The sequence below is a fragment of the Phalangium opilio genome, unplaced genomic scaffold (genome assembly GCF_054372755.1).
Source record: "Phalangium opilio isolate 3A_F unplaced genomic scaffold, DU_Popi_V2 ptg000081l_1, whole genome shotgun sequence".
NCBI lineage: Eukaryota > Metazoa > Arthropoda > Arachnida > Opiliones > Phalangiidae > Phalangium > Phalangium opilio.
In genome coordinates this window covers 426554-446221 of record NW_028324188.1, presented here as the reverse complement: position 1 = coordinate 446221, position 19668 = coordinate 426554, and the positions used below count along the sequence as shown (strand labels likewise).

The 19668-nt window shown below is 34.7% G+C and overlaps 3 protein-coding genes across 3 annotated transcripts in view; all 3 read left to right on the top strand.

The window, feature by feature from the left end:
• The first annotated feature begins 709 nt into the window (after positions 1-709).
• Positions 710-5171, top strand: LOC149653806 (uncharacterized). Its single transcript, XM_089846714.1, has 6 exons — positions 710-917; positions 1093-1651; positions 2854-3511; positions 3650-3852; positions 4533-4714; positions 4773-5171. Exons 1-6 carry the CDS (start codon positions 870-872, stop codon positions 5037-5039), a joined length of 1917 nt encoding a protein of 638 aa, XP_089702840.1. The 5' UTR covers positions 710-869; the 3' UTR covers positions 5040-5171.
• Positions 5172-6977: 1806 nt separating this feature from the next.
• LOC149653805 (uncharacterized) lies at positions 6978-10203 on the top strand. Its single transcript, XM_089846713.1, has 4 exons — positions 6978-7205; positions 8711-8882; positions 9007-9155; positions 9846-10203. Exons 1-4 carry the CDS (start codon positions 7100-7102, stop codon positions 10169-10171), a joined length of 753 nt encoding a protein of 250 aa, XP_089702839.1. The 5' UTR covers positions 6978-7099; the 3' UTR covers positions 10172-10203.
• Positions 10204-14040: 3837 nt separating this feature from the next.
• Positions 14041-19668, top strand: part of LOC149653803 (protein Wnt-16-like) — a 38642-nt gene continuing 33014 nt past the window's right edge. Inside the window, exon 1 of the mRNA XM_089846710.1 lies at positions 14041-14758. Coding sequence (XP_089702836.1) covers positions 14670-14758 — 89 coding nt within the window. The 5' untranslated portion in view covers positions 14041-14669. The remainder of the gene's footprint in view (positions 14759-19668) is intronic.

Sequence of the window (19668 nt, the reverse complement as noted above, 5' to 3'; positions counted from 1 at the left end):
AACTTCGGCGGCGCAACATGGCGGCGCCTCCAATTGTAACCGCGACTCTTTTCCCTAACAGAAATCACACGGTTACGTAATTATAATCAAACTAATTTATTACACGAAACACGAATCCGGTTTAACAATTTAAACATTAAGTAATCTTCATTAACTGATCCCGAGTAAGGTCCTCCATCGAGATCGACTGCCGCGAATTCCTTTGTTACATTTAAATATATAGGCTCGGACCTCCTGTGATCAGCCAATCCGGGCCTTCAGCAGACGACAAGTTTAAGGTTCCGCTTTAAGCGCCGTCTAGCGGGGATCCCTGGTAGCAGGCTTGGAAATAAGCTTTATTTCTGAACTAGTCCTCCGGACCAGTGATCCCTGATGTCTTAAATATGAAACTGGTCCCGAAACCAGTGACCCTTCCCCAATTTATTTTTCTACTGGTCCCAGGACTTGTGGTCGTTCTCTCTTCTAAAAAAATCTCTCTCGGCTTAGGGTTGTATACACAACTGGACTCCTGGAGTCGAAATTTACGTTAAAATGAAAATAATTAAAGAGGTCCCCATATCAATTTTTAATAAAAGTAGGAATTAATAGACTAGTCACTGGGACCAGTGACCCTCGCGTTTTGAATAAAAAAAGTGGTCCAAGCTATTAATAAACTGGTTTTTGACCTGTAAACCTGTCTTATTTCCTAGCCTGCTTTTGGGCGCCCCACCACTATGACGTCATCAGTAATGGCTTCCCAAATCGAGAAAACGGTGTAATATTTTGATGATCATTTTGAATGTTTTATATAATTATTTAATAGTTTATATACTTTCGTGGATATTTTTAATTAATTTAATAGTCGGTTTTTATAAAATAAATAAGTTAATATGGCTTTAGACGGTGGATCGCCGCTTTTGGTCAATTTTAAATCCAAGGTAGGTTACTGTCGCTACCTAATGTTTTTTACTCAATTTGCTTTAATTCCAATTAACAAAACGGCAATTAATCAGTGAAAATTTGTTAATTGGAGCAATATTACTGTTAGAGCAGTGTTAAATAAAGAAAACCCCCATTTTTTATTTGCCTCCTCTCCAAATTCACATTCAACAGATAGATGAAGCTGTATCGTTAGTTCCTAAAATGATTGCCGAAGAAAAACTTAAAGCTGTACAATTTTGGAACTTGGTTTCTGAGAAACTACAAGAAATTGTTAACAGCAGCGCGGCTGATATTAACGCGTTAGCTTTAAAAATGGAGAAAGAAAACGCGGATAAACAAATGTCATTACTACTAACACCACCTCCACCAAATCCTGTTGTTGAGGAACGGCCAAAAGACTTTATAATAAATGATGATGGAGGTATTATGAATAATGGTGGTAACGCTGCTGAAGTATTTAACTCAAATACAGCCGTTCCTATGGCAACTGGGAACAGTTTCCTCGATAATGGTGCCAATGAACTGTTTCCGATAACTCATCATCCAACAAACTCGGATAATAACTCGGACTTTCCCATGAATGCCTTAAATTTAAATGGAAATTTAACGATATTACCAAATCAAAATTTACCCGTAACTTCCTTTAATCATCAAATTATTCCAAATGATGATCAAATGATTTTAACTAATATTGAAATTAAAGAAAATAAAACGTCTGTAGAAATTCAAGGTATTATTAATATAATAGGTTCATCCTCCCTTTAAAGGGCAAGTCTCGTTTTAAATACAATTTAATGATTTAGGGGGTAGATTTATCCTTTAAATAAAACAAGTTACGTTAAAATTGGTTAAGATTTCACCAAGATATGAATTTTTGAAATAATTTGAAAACCAGCACCAGGATAACCACAAAAATTAATTTTAATATTCCAATTGGGCAACTTAATTACGTAAGAGTTTCGTTAATGTTATTGCTAAGCCTAGTTTGAAAGTTTATAAGATAATAAGATTAGGCCTAGACCTAAGCCTTAGTTCTTGTATACTTTTCATCTCCTATGTCACTTAGAACTATCATCAACTTCCGGTGGCGCGAAATTTAAAGTTTCATTCGCCTAAGTCTGGTAGCCCAATGTTATTGCTAAGCCTAGTTTCAAACTTTATATTATTAGGCCCAATAGAGAGCTTTCAGTTGTAGGAAGAGTTGAGTCTCTGACATAATTTAGGCTGCCATATTGTGCATGGGTTTAAAGCAGGAATGAAGCTGAGACCACCCAATATGGCTACCAGAAAAGCGGTAAGACTTGGGAGGGTGTGACGTACTACTATCCCATCTGAAAGCTCTCTATAGAGTGCTGTCAGAAGCGCCGGTGTGACGTCACCCATGATGTTTTCCCATAAAGAAAAAACGGTAACTGTCATGGCCGCCCATTGCTAAAGGCAGACTCGTGACGTTTAACCTTTGATCTGACGTTACAACTGACAGCACTCTATTAGGCGGCTTAGGCCCTAAAGATTAGGCCTATGGCTGCCCTAAGCCTTAGTTCTTGTATTCTTTTCATCTCATACATGACACATCACAGAGAACTAACATCAACTTCCGGTGGCGCGAAATTTAAACTTTCAAACTAGTCTTAGCGATAACATTAGCTTAAGTCTTAGGTAGTCTAATGTTATTGCTAAGCCTAGTTTGAAACTTTATATTATAAAATAGGCCTAAGTTCTTGTATACCTTTCATCTACTACGTCACGTGGCGTCACAGGGAAATTATTTTAAAATTATTGAATTATTTATACGTAATAGACATATTTAATGGCGTCTTTAAATTTTTACAATCTAAATAAGACTTGCCCTTTAAAGTTAACATTCCCTTTAAAACTAAATATATACCTAACTTTAATTAAATATTAAATTATATTAATTACTTTGTATAGAAACTTTAGAAACGAAAAACGAAACTTTTACGCGTAAGATTGAAAAAAAGAAATTAGCCCGTACAAAAATAACACCAAAAAATGAAAAAGATTGTGAAAAACAAGAAAACAAAATTAACTTATCATCGGAAAACAATGACTTGACGCCAAACAAAATGGAGGAAAAAGTTGATAACGTTTTAAGTCAAAGTGACGAAGAAAACAAAATACCCAAACCCGAAAATAACAATAACAATAACAATAACAATAATAACAACCAAGAAATCAACGTTGTCGGTGGTCTTGATCTCGAAATATCTGTTGACGAATCTTTAAGGCCTTTTAAATGCGATTTCTGTCAACGTTCATTTGAAACTGAGCTCGAATCGAAAGAGCATTTTGTCAAGACGCATTCCCGACCTTACGGTTGCGTTGAATGCGGTGACAGATTCGCCACAAAAGCCAATTTAGAAGTTCATACGCGACGTCATACAGGGGAGAAGCCATTTCAATGTCACATTTGCGGAATTGGTTTCACCACAAATGGCAATAAACAACGTCACATTAGGTCACATACGGGTGAAAAACCCTGGAAGTGTCAACATTGCGATCAGTGTTTCACGGAGAAAAAGAGTTTGACCGTTCATACTAGGAGACACACTGGCGAAAAGCCTTACGAGTACGGAACGGTGAACAAAGGGTTTAAATGATTTAGATCGTAAGTTCATAAGACAGTGAATAAAAACTTACGGGGAACGTATCTTATGAACTTATGATGATATTTAAGTTAATTAATTAATTAATTAATTGGGTTTAGATGTAAAATTTGCGGGAAATGTTTCACGCAATCGGGAATCTTACAAACTCACATGGCCTTACATTTAAATTTAAAACCACATTTATGCGAGCATTGCGGTAAACCTTTCCGACAACGATCTCAACTTTCGGTTCATATGCAACGTCATTTGGGGATTAAAAAATACACGTGTGTTAATTGTCCCAGAAAGTTCCTAACTAAAGGTTAAATTAAATTAAATTGTCTCCTGCAGCATGCAGGGATAGATTTAATTTTAGAAGTAAGAATGGAGTATTTACTTCAGTTATTCCGACTCATAGACCACCCAGTATAGAGCCCCTCCCTCCAACACCGTTTACACGTCGTAACGAAAAGTTTAAATTATCTTATTGGCTGCTCACTTAAAGGGCTCCTTCGGACCCTTAGACACATGGCCCCTTCGGACCCTTAGACACATGGCCCCTTCGGACCCTTAGACACATGGCCCCGCGGATTTCCGAGCCCCCCTACCTAACCAGAGGGAGGGAGTGAAAGAAGGGGGATATTAACAAGGAGGGAACTACTTAGGGGTCGGAAATCGGTGGGGCAAAGTGTTGAGGAAGATCGTCTATGCAGAGGGGATGGAAATCCGCGGGGCCATGTGTCTAAGGGTCCGAAGGAGCCCTTTAAACTATACGTTTTGATGACGTTGCTTATGCGGGGACGGCGAAAAATACCTTACGTAATTCCTTTTTACCTCTGTCGCTATGACCCACCCGCCTCTTCTTTCATACCCCCCCGTCCCGTTAAAAGGGGGGTCCGGGACTTTGACGCGCGCTCTGTTCTCCATTCCTACTTCTAAAATTAAATCTATCCCTGCCCTCAGTTTAAAATTGCGTAATTAAATTTAGTTTCAAATTCGCAGGTGACTTAGAGCGTCACTCTCGAACCCATACGGGTGAAAGACCCTTTGAATGCACAATTTGCCAAAAATCTTACACACGACAACAATGTTTAAACGAACACATGAACAGACATTACGGGTTGAAACCCTACGATTGTAAATTTTGTCCAAAGAAGTTCTCAGAATTATCAGCGTGTTATAAGGTAATTATAATTAATTATTTACACTTAATTTAATTTCAATTTTAATCGTTTCTCGTAGCACACAAAAATGCACGAAAAAGAATTAGAGAAAAAGGCGGTAATTAGTAAAATAGATGAAAGGACCTCAGCCGATGAGGAAAGGTCAACGTTAATGGGGTTCTTGGTTGGATCCGAAAATGAGGTTTTATTGAAAGATGACGTCACTCGTGGTGATGGTGACACTAGTAATGATAACAGTGATAGTTCCGAGGAGGACGCCACTTCCGGTAATGATCCTGATCAATTAGATCTTAAAATTGTCAGTATTGTTGGAAATCAAGGCTAAGCTATAGCTAAGCCTTTGATCAGTCATGACCTTGTACAGTTTTATTTAATTAAAGATAAATTTTAATGTTTTATTAAAGTTTTATTATTTGTAAGTATTTTATAAAGTAAAACAAACAAATGAAAACTAAAATCTTATTTATTTATTGAAGAACTTATGCATTTCTTTGAGTAGGTTTATTGGTTTTGGGTAAAAACTGCTAAGCCTAAAGAGATTTCCTTTGAGTATGTTATAGTCCTATTTGCCCCCCATCCAACCATACTAAAAACTTCGGGCTCTGACAAACAGGGGTCCAGTAATTAAGCAAAATGTTCAAAAACATAGCCCCCTCCATAGGAATAGAGTTAGACCCAACTTTGCAGGCTCATAACTCTGGTTCTACTAGAGATACGGGGATGTCCTTTGAGTATGTTATAGTCCTATTTGCCCCCCATCCAACCATACTAAAACATCGGGCTCTGACAAACAGGGGTTCAGTAATTAAGCAAAATGTTCAAAAACATAGCCCCCTCCATAGGAATAGCGTTAGACCCAACTTTGGAGGCTCGTAACTCTGGTTCTACTAGAGATACGGGGATGCCCTTTGAGTATGTTATAGTCCTATTTGCCCCCATCCAATGATACTAAGAACGTGGGGATCGAGTAAACAGGGGCCGAGTAATTAGGGAAAATGTTCATAACCATACACTCCATAGGAATAGCATTACACCCAACTTTGGAGGCTCGTAACTCTGGTTATACTAGAGATACGGGGATGCCCTTTGAGTATGTTATAGTCCTATTTGCCCCCATCCAACCATACTAAAAACTTCGGGCTCTGACAAACAGGGGTCCAGTAATTAAGGAAAATGTTCAAAAACATAGCCCCCTCCATAGGAATAGCATTAGACCCAACTTTGCAGGCTCATAACTCTTGTTCTACTACAGATACGGGGATGCCCTTTGAGTATGTTATAGTCCTATTTGCCCCCCATCCAACCATACTAAAAACTTCGGGCTCTGACAAACAGGGGTCCAGTAATTAAGGAAAATGTTCAAAAACATAGCCCCCTCCATAGGAATAGCATTAGACCCAACTTTGCAGGCTCATAACTCTGGTTCTACTACAGATACGGAGATGCCCTTTGAGTATGTTTTAGTCCTATTTGCCCCCCCTCCAATGATACTAAGAACGTGGGGATCGAGTAAACGGGGGCCGAGTAATTAGGGAAAATGTTCATAACCATACACTCCATAGGAATAGCATTACACCCAACTTTGGAGGCTCGTAACTCTGGTTCTACTAGAGATACGGGGATGCCCTTTGAGTATGTTATAGTCCTATTTGCCCCCCATCCAACCATACTAAAACGATTATTAAGTTTAAACACTTAGACATTGCTAAGCCTAATTGTGATATAGTTTCACTCTCTCTTTAAAAAAAATTAATTAAAGCCAATTTTTACGGAACAAAAGTTAAAATTTTAATTGGAAATTATGATCAATGTTTTCGACTCTTATCTCGATAAGTTTTGGCGTTCAATTTTACACCTACATTTAATTTAAGCGTAAATGGTTTCCAGTTAGGGTTAAAACCCATTTGTTTATCAGTTATAGTAGGAAATAGTTCCTGTTGTAGTGGGAAGTAGGTGTGATCAGCGGAAGTAGTTTTTATATAAATTTCCCGGCATTAATACCAAGAAACCCCCCCTTAATGCGGAACCTTGGACACTTGATAGAAAAGGCTAAAAATGAATAGAAAAACCACGAAATTTGAAAAAGAAAAGTATCCAATCCCTCTTATATTTCTACGCAGACCTATCAACACTTTCACTTAAAACAATAAAGCTCGCGCAATATCGAGATTCGTTTTACGATCTGGCGCCATTTCATTCTGATTCCACGAGTCGAATCACGCGCCAACCTGTTCAGTCTGCAGTGGAGAATCTGGCGGGAAAAGGAAGGAAGGTTAGAGAGAGGGTTTTTTTTGGCGCGGTTTTGATTAAGAGCGCGCGTGTATTTGTCATTTGGCGCTAAGATGCACGTGCGTTAAGAGACTAAAAAGAAACTAAATAATTCAAATGAGCTTAATTTTCACTTTCGATTCGCGCCTTTTTCTCCCGCTGAGATTGCAAATTTTGGCGGGAAAATATGCCAGTATTTTCACGCAAATATTCATCATTTCTGGTAAGGGATATTTTCTTAATTTATTGGTTTTCTTAATTAAGTATGCGACTGGTTTTAGTTTCAGTTTGCTTTCTGTGTCTAAAATGTTTGCCTACCAATAATTTTCCTTTTTTAAATTTAAAATGCAACAGTATGTTACATTGTATGTAGTATACATTTCCAATCTTAGTAAGGGTTGTTTTTCCCCCATAGAAAGCTTGTTAAATTCTTATCCATTTAAGGATGTTAGTTAGTTTTCACTTTTTTCTAAAAACTGATTTGTATCAGCTGTTAAGAAAGTGTTATCTTCCTTTAAATAGTGAATGTTGACAGACCCCAAAAAGGCTTATTTATAATTGTACAAACCCTACGGCTTATATCTCCTTCCCCTTATATTTATTCATTACCGAATATAAGATGAACAAAGGGTTTTAATTCTATGAACAGAAAGAACTCTGTAGTCATTCTTAAAATAATTTTAGAATGAGACGACAACACGTGACTTTTAACGTCATGTTTTTCTTTAAAAATCTTTCACAATTCTCAGGAAAGGTGTCGGATACTTGTATATAAAAGCAAAGTATATAATACTACGTAAAATCTTAATTTAAATAAATGCCAATTTCAGCCTAATGGGACAGTTGCTAAATTCCTGAGATCTCGGATAGTTACCTAATAATAAAATGCGAAGTATCCAACCCCTTGTATAGTTTTTTAACCAAAATATTTATTTTTTAACGATAATTAATATCTAGTTTATTTTAACGTTTCTTTCATTGAGTACTTGTGTTTTCTGTTAATTGGATCTCAGCCAATGTAGTGGGTTGAGATTCGGGATTTTTTCATACCCTGGGTAGGTAGAGAAATTTAACGAAAAATCGGCCACAAAAACGAGTTTTTATTTTTATATATATTTATATATGTTAGCCATCAAAATTTTGTTACGGTCTAGGTTGGTTTACTTGGAGGAATTCAGTGGGAGGAAAATAGGTGACGTCACATCGCGTAATGTAACGTGATATTGAAGACCTATTTAGTTGCTTATGATTTGTTACTTGTTGCACTATATATTTTTTTTAATTATGTATGTTATAAAATATTTAGAAATATTTGTTATATATTTCCTATACTTTCAAATTTGACATTGTAAGTTCCAAGTGCAATTATATCCTATAATAGCCAATAATTTGGCAAATTTATCAAATAAAATTCAATAATTTCGCAAATATATCAAATTAAAGCCAATAATTTCGCAAATATATCCCATAAAAGCCACTAATCTCGCCATTATATCCCATAAAACTCAATAATCTCGCAAAAATATCCCATAAAACTCAATAATCTCGCAAAAATATCCCATAAAAACCAATAATTTCGCAAATATATCCCATAAAAACCAATAATTTCGGAAATATATCAAATAAAATACAATAATTTCGCAAATTTATCAAATAAAAACCAATAATTTCGCAAACAAATATCAAATAAAAGCCAATATTAATGTTTTAAACTTTATTTGTTGACAGTTTTAGCGAACGTAATTGAATGTTGTCACCCAAATAACCACGAATTCCAACGATGTCTTCACGTGTACTTAGAACGGGATTTCGTAACGGTGGAATCTTATTTGGAACAGTACAACAGCGCCCGAGCAAGAAGGGTTTTAATGGAGGGACCGACACTAGATGAAATATGCGAGTAAGTACTTTTGGTCCTACCCACAAGTATTATATTTTAAGTCTTAAAGAGCTAAGCATAATTTCAATTAAGGTTCCTTAAGCGTAAATAAAGAGCTAAGCCTTATTTTAATATCTTTTAACAGCAAAATCCTGGAGCTGGACAAATGTCTGGAATACGAAAGCAGATACGGTTGTTTTGGGATGGTTGATTTAGAACCAATGTCCCGGTTACTTCACGCCTTGAAGTCAACTTACGACTACTTTTGCCAGGGAGATAAAGATAACTTGATAGGTAAGTAATTAATTACTTTCGCACGCTTTATATAATCATTGCCAAGTACTGTCGCCGCCATCTTGGGTTTACTTTGAAGTCAGTTATTATTCATTTAATTCCCATTTGTTGTAATGCCTGCAATTCGAAAACCGCAATATCATCCAAATACAAACCAATTCATTCGTTCACTTTATTCCCGATGCGCGTGACAAGGCTTAACGCTCGATTTTTAACTGAGAAACCCGCGTCAAAATGACGCGTCGTCTGCTTCAGAATCGAAAATAGTGAATTGTTTCGATTCTAAAGCAGACGACGCGTTATTTTGAAAGCAGAATTGTCTGTTTAAAAAGCAATCGTTAAGCCTTGGCCCACGCATCGGGAATAAGGTGGAGGACGTGCTTTTTAATAAAAAAAAGTACTTGACCATTGTCCAGCGCTACCAATAACCCAATAACCACGCATTCAACCATTGTCCAACGCTTACATTGCGCATATATAACTCAAAGTACTTGATAATAAATAATACCATTGTCCAGGCGTTACTCCCGCAATTATTGCTTAAATTCTAACCACTGTCATGTTCGCCCCAAGTCCAAATACTTAACCTTGTACCTCGAAGCTTAATTGGCTTATTGTCATTATCATTTCTTTTGGCCCAACATTGAAAGAACAATTAAGTATACCAATACTTTCACAATTTACGGGTAGCATTCCTAAAGAACGCTGGTTGCGTCCTGAGCTTCCAAAATGAATTGTCCGAATGCCAAGACGCGGCCATTGATTGGTCAATTATCTGGGCTCGAATATTTCGTCTGCAACAAAGCCACGCAATTTGCGGCAAAATGTACCAGCAGAGCGATTGCGTCGTTGGACAAATGAGTCGGTCAACTTGTGATAAAGGCGCTACCGAAGTTTATAATCGGACAATGAAAACGTGGTTGGACAATTGGTGTAATGACGTCATGGCGCTTAAGCCTAATTTTTCCTACATTTTATTAGCCTTAATGTTAATTTTTATAGTTGTACGAGGATGATATTGTGATAATCGTAATTAAATTAAGTTAAATAACATAAATGTGGTTAATTTTCGAGGGCATAATCACTTTGACTTAGTGAATGACCCCTCGGAAATGGTACACTTGCGTATTTTATTGAATTTTTGGATTCCACGGGGTTTTTCATACCAATTTACCTACAAATAGCTTAGTTTTTACTTTAAAATGTAGAGCAAATTATTTTATTTCTTAATTAGTTCAAATATTTAATTTTAATCGTAGTTATTAAAAGATTAAGTTCGCATTTATGAAACCAGGGGGAGCCACTTTCCGCTGGAAAAACTAAAACATAGATACATTTTCCCGCCAAAAATATACTAACACGAAGTTTACTCACCAAAAATAAGTTATAAACGTTAGTAATTAGTGAAACAATTAAATTAATTAGTAAACCTGATAGGGATCGTAATCTATAATATATTATGCACCAGAAATTATTATGAATTTAATTTAAATCGAACTTATTAAAACACAAAGTTCGCATTTAAGAAACCAGGGGACGCCACTTTCCGTTGGGAGAAAAACGTAAACATAGATACGTTTTCCCGCCTAAAATATACTAACGCGAAGTTTACGCTTTAAAACAAAGTTATTAACGTTAGTAATTAGTGAAACAATTAACTTAATTAATTATCAACCAATTAGGGATCGTAATCAATAATATAATAAGGTATGTATCAGAAATTATTTTGAACTATAGTTAAAACAAGGGTCAAAATCCGTTTTAAGCCCTTAAGGCTAGGAACAAATCATTTGTGAGTGTGAACTGTTGAACCCTAAAATGGTTTGTAAGCTAGGCCTAATCATTCCTTCAAGATGCCTTCGAAGAGAAGCAGAAGAAGTAAGGGGGCTAAATATTTTGTTCTTCTTAATTCTTTTTGACGTTAATTTGTGTTTAAAAAGAATTTGTTCGCCCCGCGGACGATGGCATTATGTTCGTGACTTTAGAGGCGAAAAAAAAAATGTTGATCTCGGGGCAAGGAGAGAGAGAGAGAGAGAGAGGCATGCCACTTTAGAGACCGCCCCTTTTAGCCAAAACCGTAGGAACAAGTTGGGATCGCTGTATTAATGAGTTGTTTTACCTTACTGGGTAAAATGTTATTGATGCTAGCTAACTGGAGCTCGGTTTTAAAGAAGTTTGTGTATATGTTCCATCCATAAGTTTGTTAATCTCTGGTAACTTAGAAACTGGAGCTTTGTAATTTTGAAGTGAGTGAGTGAGGTAGGTCTTAGATTCGAGGTAAAGCGACATACGCCTGGTGCATGAGGCGTTGCTGTCAAAGGCATAATTTGTAATGCGGACTAAATAAGAGCTAGATGGAGGAAGTCCTGCAAAATTAATTAACCACCGAGTGTAGGACTTCAATTTTAACTTGTCGTTCTCCCTCGAGCTGTAGGTCTCTAGGTAGCATTACGAAGTGTCATACTTATGGAAGGAACATCTTTTAAACTTATGGTATTAAGCATAGTTTGAAAGGCACGTAATAGAACTATAACATACTCAAAGGTTTACCCAGTATATCTTGTAGAAGCAAAATTTACAAACTTAAATTTACTACCACAGCTACTACTACTACTACATCATCATCATACAGACCAATCATAATTTCATTAGTTTCGCAATTCCGAAATTTCTTTTTTCAATAAAATTTTCCCCTTGGGATATTCTTTAAGAGATGATATTCTCATCCCCGACTACCACCACCCTATAACTATGGCCTGCCCCGATATCTCATTATTCTCACCTTCAAATGATACATTTACCGCTTTCCTATATAACGTATCAACTTAACTGTGTAGCGCTAATAAAACCGGGAATACGGTTTCACCCCTAATCAACGCTTAGTTTGAAAAAACCCATAGAATTAGTATTGTTGGTGCCAAGTTTTCTTGATAGCGTTACCAAACACGATGTTATTAGCGATACCAAATTTGATCGCTAGTCCAGACGGGTCTTTTTGACGACCGCCGAAAATTGCGGGCCACCTTTAAAGTCGGTCGCAGTCGCAATTTGCAACGTGGATGAAGTTAAACGTATCGCGTTTTTCTATTTAAGTGTATATTACGTTTTGAATTTAAGGCAAATTCGGGTTGATTTGAGGATGGAGTATTTTTCCCAAAATGAAGTTCGTTTCAAATTTAATTTACGCTTAACTTTAATTTAAATGTAGTTTAAGTTTGAGATGAAAAATTATTTGAACCTACTGACTAACTGATTTTACATTAACTGATGTCAAATTCTGATTTTATATTTAATTCAACACTTAATTGGCAAACCTACCTTTAAACAGAGTGATTATACTTTGAAATTAATTACTTAATTTCTTTAGTTAAAAGTGACCTTGATATACCAACACCACACAGAAAACAGTACAGGTATCCATTACGACCCCCCCCCCGGTTAGGCGTACCTATGATCTTCATTAATATTCAGCGAGTTGACTGAATGAGCAGCGGAGTTTCCGTTGATGTACCCTTCTAATTAGTGTTAACGCTAATCGTTAATTAATTAATTAATTTCCTCGAGCTGATCTATTTATCACGTACCGTTAATCCCTTATTATTTATATTTTAATTTGTAAGTGGACAAAGAAATCTCGAATGCATGCGCCCCTCTACCAGTCCAGTAATTCAGTTCAGTTTTCCCGTCCCCTATATAAGGGAACATTTCTAAGGTCCATGTTAAATGAAATGCTGATTATATTATAGCGACATTTTTTTTATTGAAAAAATGTAGTTAAGTTTGTAAAGTGTAGGGTTTTTAGTAGACAAGTCTGAGCAGACGTTAATTCAAACCCACACTTCGTGAGGACACGAAGAAAATTTATAATTTTTTTCTTTATATTCTGTAAAATCTATAAATATATTTAGCTATAGTGCCATGAATTTAATTTATTTATTCATGAATATTGATACATCGAATAAAATTTAGACTATAAGGATTACTAACAATTAAACTGCAGGAGGACAGGCTACTTGGCGTTTAAAGTGCAGTACTAAGTAGCTTCGTCTCCTGTAGTGTAAATGGTGTCAGTCCTCCTAGTCATAAGACATCCCCTTGGTGTTGGTGCAATGTAAGGTATTTTTTAAAATTCAGATCAGTTTTGTTTTATTTGTAGTTGAGGTCTTTGCAGTTGAACAGGGAATTCAGTATAGTTGGTTTTAGAGGTCAGGAAAAGGTTAGGGAAATTTAGTAGTAGGTTCAAGAGGTCAGGAAAAGATCAGAGAGTTTAGTAAGAGGTTCAAGAGGTCAGGAAAAGGTCAGAGAGTTTAGTAGTAGGTTCAAGAGGTCGGGAATAGGTCAAGGATTTAGTGGGAGGTTTTAGGGGCCAGGAAAACTTAATACTGGTCCTAGAGGTCAGGAAATATATATATAAATATGCTTTTGAGTTCAGAATGAAAACAGAGAAACTAAAATAAATATTCAAGCAATTTTTTATTCAAGCTCAGGCATTGCAACTTGAAAATAAGACTAAGAGGTCAAGAAAAGGTCAATAAATATTTATTAAAAACCCTAAGCTAGCTTTGAGATCAGGGAAAGTTGTCAAAACTTCATAAACCCCATTAAAGATTTGCAGACCTAGAAGTGACTTAGAAACGTCCTTTTAATTCTAATATAGCAATTTAATTATTATTGACAAAATTAAATCAATTCTTAAGTCATAAAAAAAAATCTTCTGGCCAAAAAAAAATAAAACAGAAAAAAAAATAACTCGTAACAAAATTTCGTCCCGTTTCGATATTAAACTAACCAATGAAAAAGTTTCCCCTCACCTGCCGTTTGTTAAGTCTTTTCCCATCTTAACCAATCAGAATTGAGGGAGAGCTCGAGCGAATTTTGGGGCTCGAGACATCATCCATTTGGTAGTGGCACGGAGCGAAACCTCGCGGCCGACGCGAGCTCAAAATTATCTACGAAAGACCCAAGTGAAACTCTCATATCTCAAAAAGAGTCGACTCGAAGTAGCTCCCCAAAACTCACGTTTGTCCCAAAACGGGCTACCCAAATATGAGATTAAAGTGGCTCTTTTTAGTCGCGTAGAATTATGCAAATTCGAAATTAAGTGGATTGCGATTTGAATTGTTTTGGGAAATTTATTTGAGATGCTTTACGATGTCACTCGCTCACTCAAAGTTACAACCGTTTTACGTTCACGCGAAACTACAACGTCAGTTTTTAATAAGTTCAGTGTTAATTGTTTATTATGACCGTTAATTGATTAAAAAAATCGTCCGGAAAATACAAATATTTATATTTACACACGTGTTTTCACGCCAAAATAATAATATTTTGTAATTTGGTTTACTTTCGATTTAATTGCATTGCAATTGTGTTTTTTGCGACTGCGAGAGAGTGGTGCTCGGCTCCGGAAATTTTATCTGTTTAAAAATATTTTTTTTTTAAATTTTTCCGATTATTTTATTTGAAAAAAATAAAATCGTGAGAAAAATTACAATTTTCGAAAAATCGCCTCAGATGGATAATAATGAGATGAACAAGAAATTGTGGTTATTAATACTTTTTGGTATTTTACCCTACGCAACTTTAACACTCGCTAATTGGATGTAAGTTCACGTTACTTTAATTTTAATTAAGTTTTAAGTTAATAAAAGTTGGGACCCAAAAACAGCAAAATTCTCTAAATTTTTTATTTCTTTTAAAGTTGACTTTTTTGATATATTAATTAGTTATATTAACTTCCAAATTAACGGGAATTAATTTAATTACATATATATTTCAATAAATTTTTATTTTCCGTAACATTAATTAATTAGTAAATTTAGTTTAAATCTTCGAGTTATTAATTGACTATAGTTAATTTTGATATTAAGTACAATTACTTATTCAAACTCTAAATTTAATATTAATTAAACGGAATTAACGCGTTTAATGACTAATTTTTAATTGGCAAGTTAGTTAATTTCATTTCAAACTATCTAATTAAGTTGATCGACTTTAAGTTAATTTTTTAGTATTAGTTATTTAAACCCGAAAGTTCCAATTAATTTAATTTAATGAATTTATTTTAATTAAAACCATTAAAAAAGTTCACATCCTTAAAAAATAAATTAGACATTTAGTTAAAATTAAAACCTGTTATAAAACCACTGAAAATCAACTTAATAATTCGCGTCACACCCGTGATATAATAATTATTTTTAATTAAAATTAGTAATAAAATAATATAACGTAATTAACAATAATATAGGCGAGCTGGAATTATATTTCTTTAGACCGCCGAGAAATTGTTAAGGAATTAGACAAAATGTATTATTAAAATTAGTTTCCCGTGCTAATTAGAATAAATTATGCAACTGAAAAATAATTATAAATTTAAAAGATTTAAACCCACGCGGCGTTTTAATAAACCTTGAGACGTCAAACACCTTAATTAACATTAATACTAATTAATTAATTAATTAGGATTAGATTTAAACGTATGTATAGCAAATTTAAGCAAAACGTATTTACTATCTTTACAAAATTTTCATTTAACAATTATCTTTACGTGTTATTTTTTTTTATTTTAGTTTAAGATAAAGTTTCTTGTCTTTTCGTTGAAACAATGGGATGACTTGAGATTAGCTTATACAATAAGTGTTACAGATAATTTCTAAAGGTGAACTTCTTCACTTGTAACAATAATACAGAGTGTTTTTAAAAGTTCTGTCAGAAGTATAGTCAGAGAGTGGGATAACGTGGATGGTTCTATGGGAAATCATTGATCAATTTTGAGAATCGAAAATGTATAACTCTATACTTCTTTCTATGAGCAGAAGTTTTTGAATGTCCCATAAGGGATGCATGCATGCACACCCTAACACAAGTTATGAACATTGAACATTGGAGGGGTGTTTTACCTATGATTCCCTTAATTAAATTTAACATAAGAAACTAATTAACACACAATGATTTCTAATTAAATTAAGGGGGTCATTGGTAAACACTCCAATCCAATGTTCAATGTTCATAACTTGTGTTAGGGTGTGCATGCATGCATCCCTTATGGGGGACATTCAAAATCGGCTCCTCATAGAAATTCCACTCAAAATTGATGATTTCCCATAGAACCATTCATCCCACTCACTCATTGCACTTTTGTCCCTCAATTTTTGGGAACTAACACTCTTTATCAATATAAAGGATTTATTAATTAATTATCTATTTTTAATTAAATTAGGTTAATTGTAAGTAGTATTATTAATTTAATTTTGCGGATCCACAAATGTATTATTATTTAATGTAGATACAGAGCTAGACTTGGATATGGTTTCATTGAACTATAGGTTATAGTTATAAGTATATAAAAGGGGTGAAAATCGTGTATTGATTTATTTCGTTATCTGAAATGTTGTCTAGAATTCTAGATACACTTGTAAATGTCAACTTCTTTTATTTGACGTTGAGGTTAATTGATAAATGGTAGTAGCACCTAGAGTATTATTTGATATAAGGAATAATGGTAATATGCCAACACGACAAAATCGAATACAATAAGTGTTTTTAATTTATTTATCCAAATAAATTAATACAGTTCAATTTTATCAAGGACTGCCATAGGTCAAGAAATGTCAGGGAATTTAAAATAGGTCAAAAAGGTCAGGGAAAAACCAATAAAAGTCCATGGGAATCCGATTGCGCCAACTAATAATATTTATTTCTAAAACCTCAAATATGGTTATAGTTAGCGTTATTCTCAGTAGGCCAAAATTAGGCTACGTCACGTGATCCAACCCCTCATATATCAGTTATCAAAACATACCAAAGTTTTTTTTTAAGCATGGGCGAATACTCGAGTAACACGAATAACTCGATCGAATATCGAGACGAATAACCGTCTCGATATTCGATAAGCCCCATTTCGGGTATTCGAACGAATAACGAATAGTGAATTTTACTATTTGGGCCTACTATTCGTTACATATTCGACTAACTATTCGTTAAATATTCAATTAACTATTCGTTAAATATTCGATTAACTATTCGTTAAATATTCGATTAACTATTCAAGAAAACAAAAATATTAACCCTAAAAATGTTTTAAAAAAGTAATGGCAGTTACACTTTTTAATGTATAAGTTTCTATGGGAAAATAGGCCTGAAGTGCTACTACTCATAGCGCATCTAAATTCTAAATATAATTTAAATTGATTTTAATTAATCCTTCTATTTCTGACTATTCGATAAGGGCAATTTTAAGTTAAGCCTAATTATTCGATATTCGGTTCCCAAACAACTATTCGTCTCGGTTTTCGATAAGAAAATTTTTCACTATTCGATATTCGTCTCGACAGTCAAAAACTGGTATTCGCCCATGCTTATTTTTTTTATTAATAACAGACTCTGAACGAATTCGAATGGAAAATTTAAATTTCTCACGCTACACGCGTGTCAAAATAAAAACACGTGGAATTGAATTAAATCTCGCGCCAAACTGTGCATGCACGAGCGGACCACGTGTTGCGCCGCGTGCATTCAATATACATGACGTCATTTATAACCTAATTTAAGTTGTTTAAATATAATATCAATTGACGTAGTTAATGCCCCTGGTTATTGGAGCAGCGAGTCGTGTCGTGTGCCGTTTGGAAATTTGATACTATTTGAGGAACCGGAAGGAGTTTTATTAAATTTCTTTCAAAACAATAGATTTGGTAGCCGCTGAAGGCTGGGATAGGTAGATTATGTGGGAGTTGATATATCAACTTTAGGGTTAACGCTTTAACCGATGTTTTAGTTAGTGAAATAAAATAACATTAGGGTATCTTTCTATATAGACCAAACAAAATACGAATTTTGGCCTTTTTGCTTTTGTAAAATGGCGCCGTGTTTTTTCTTTTATTTATACTAAAATTTTTATTTTATTATTTGAAAGTTCAGGGTTGATACTGTATCTGGTTGGTAGTCCTTGATTATAGTCATGGTTTTTTTAAATTTTTTTAATAAAAATAGTTGAAAAGTGTAAGGGAATTTTAAAATTGTGATATTAAAAATTAAGGGAATTTCTAAAATAATTTTCTTCTACCATAAGTTTATAAGATATGTTACATGATAAGTCTGACACTAGGTATACTATTAGTAATGCTACCTCCTAGAGAATTACAGCTCGAGATAACTAGTTCGAGAAGGAGAACGACGGAAGCGAGAATTGAAGTACTTTCTACACTCGGTGGTTAATTAATTTTGCAGGACTTCTTCCATCTAGCTCCTATTTAGTCTGCATTAATAATTAGGCCTTTGACAGCAGCGCCTCATGCACCAGGCGTACGTCGCTTTACCTCGAATCTATGACCTACCTCACTCACTTCAAAATTACAAGCTCCAGTTTCTAAGTTACCAGACATTACAAACTTATATGGAACATATCTTATGAACTTATTGTAGTACTATGACATGATATATATGCATTTTCTTGATAGCCTTATTCAACCTTGTAGGTACTCTTGTATTGTTGCTGTGTACATTAAAGAATTATTATTATTATTATTATTATTTAACTGACCTTTCTACAGTATAGCAATTAAAATTGGTCAGCGTAAAAATTAACTAGTGAATATAATTTATAGACATTAATTTGGGAAAACACTTCTTTAATGTCATCGTATCTTAAAATTAAATGAAGCGTTTGCGTTTTGGTTTTCTTTGCGACTACATAATTAGAAAAAAATAATCTCAATTTGAACACAATACGATTAAAATAAAACCAGTCAATCTTTAAGACAGATTTCTTAAGACACTATAGCTCACTTAAAGAAGACAATAAAATTATACTTTACTAACAATAGCCCGTCTATACAAGCGCGTGGAAAAACACTCGAATTTCTCGAGTACTATTTGAAATATTTATTAGCTCGAGTTTTAATATTATATCACAGATAATGACGTGCGCCTAAAAAAAATTGAAGATACAATCCATTGTTTTGTCTTCGATACACTTATCGCTTTGTTATATTATAAGAAAAGATGGTATACTCGCTTATATTAATTCGGAAAACAACAGTTTAAGGTATCTCCAAGAAGTGATATCTAGTTTATTAGGGAGAAGGTATAAGATGCCTAAGTATTCACGCGCCATAGTCTCAGACAGTCCCCCTTTCAAAATACAAGGGGGGGGGGACGTACGTAAAAGGAGGCCCCGGGCTATTTCGCTGCCTCTCCTCAGTCGGAAAATATGACTGTAATTTTCGTCCTTTCACGCTGTCGCGCTGACGCGAGTTTTCAAGAACCAATGAGATGCTGGTTGTAATTTAGAGGCGGCGGGGATTAACTCCGGACCTACTATACGTTTGGACTGGAGATAAAGCTAGATTATAAATGCGAGGCGAATTTACACCTTCTCCCTAATAAACTAGATATCACTTCTTGGTATCTCTAAGACTTTCATTGACATTCTAATAGCTGCGTTTTTAGATTAATTTTTAATCTAATTTAAATTAAATTAATTATGAACCAGCTAGCGATAATTATACAAAAT

Coding starts and splice junctions, on each gene's coding strand:
- LOC149653806 (XM_089846714.1), top strand. CDS start 870: ATGGCTTTAGACGGTGGATCGCCGCTTTTGGTCAATTTTAAATCCAAG. Junction 3,512..3,649: donor ACTGGCGAAAAGCCTTACGA/GTACGGAACGGT, acceptor AATTGGGTTTAG/ATGTAAAATTTGCGGGAAAT. Junction 3,853..4,532: donor CAGAAAGTTCCTAACTAAAG/GTTAAATTAAAT, acceptor TCAAATTCGCAG/GTGACTTAGAGCGTCACTCT.
- LOC149653805 (XM_089846713.1), top strand. CDS start 7,100: ATGAGCTTAATTTTCACTTTCGATTCGCGCCTTTTTCTCCCGCTGAGA. Junction 8,883..9,006: donor ACACTAGATGAAATATGCGA/GTAAGTACTTTT, acceptor ATCTTTTAACAG/CAAAATCCTGGAGCTGGACA. Junction 9,156..9,845: donor AGATAAAGATAACTTGATAG/GTAAGTAATTAA, acceptor ATTTACGGGTAG/CATTCCTAAAGAACGCTGGT.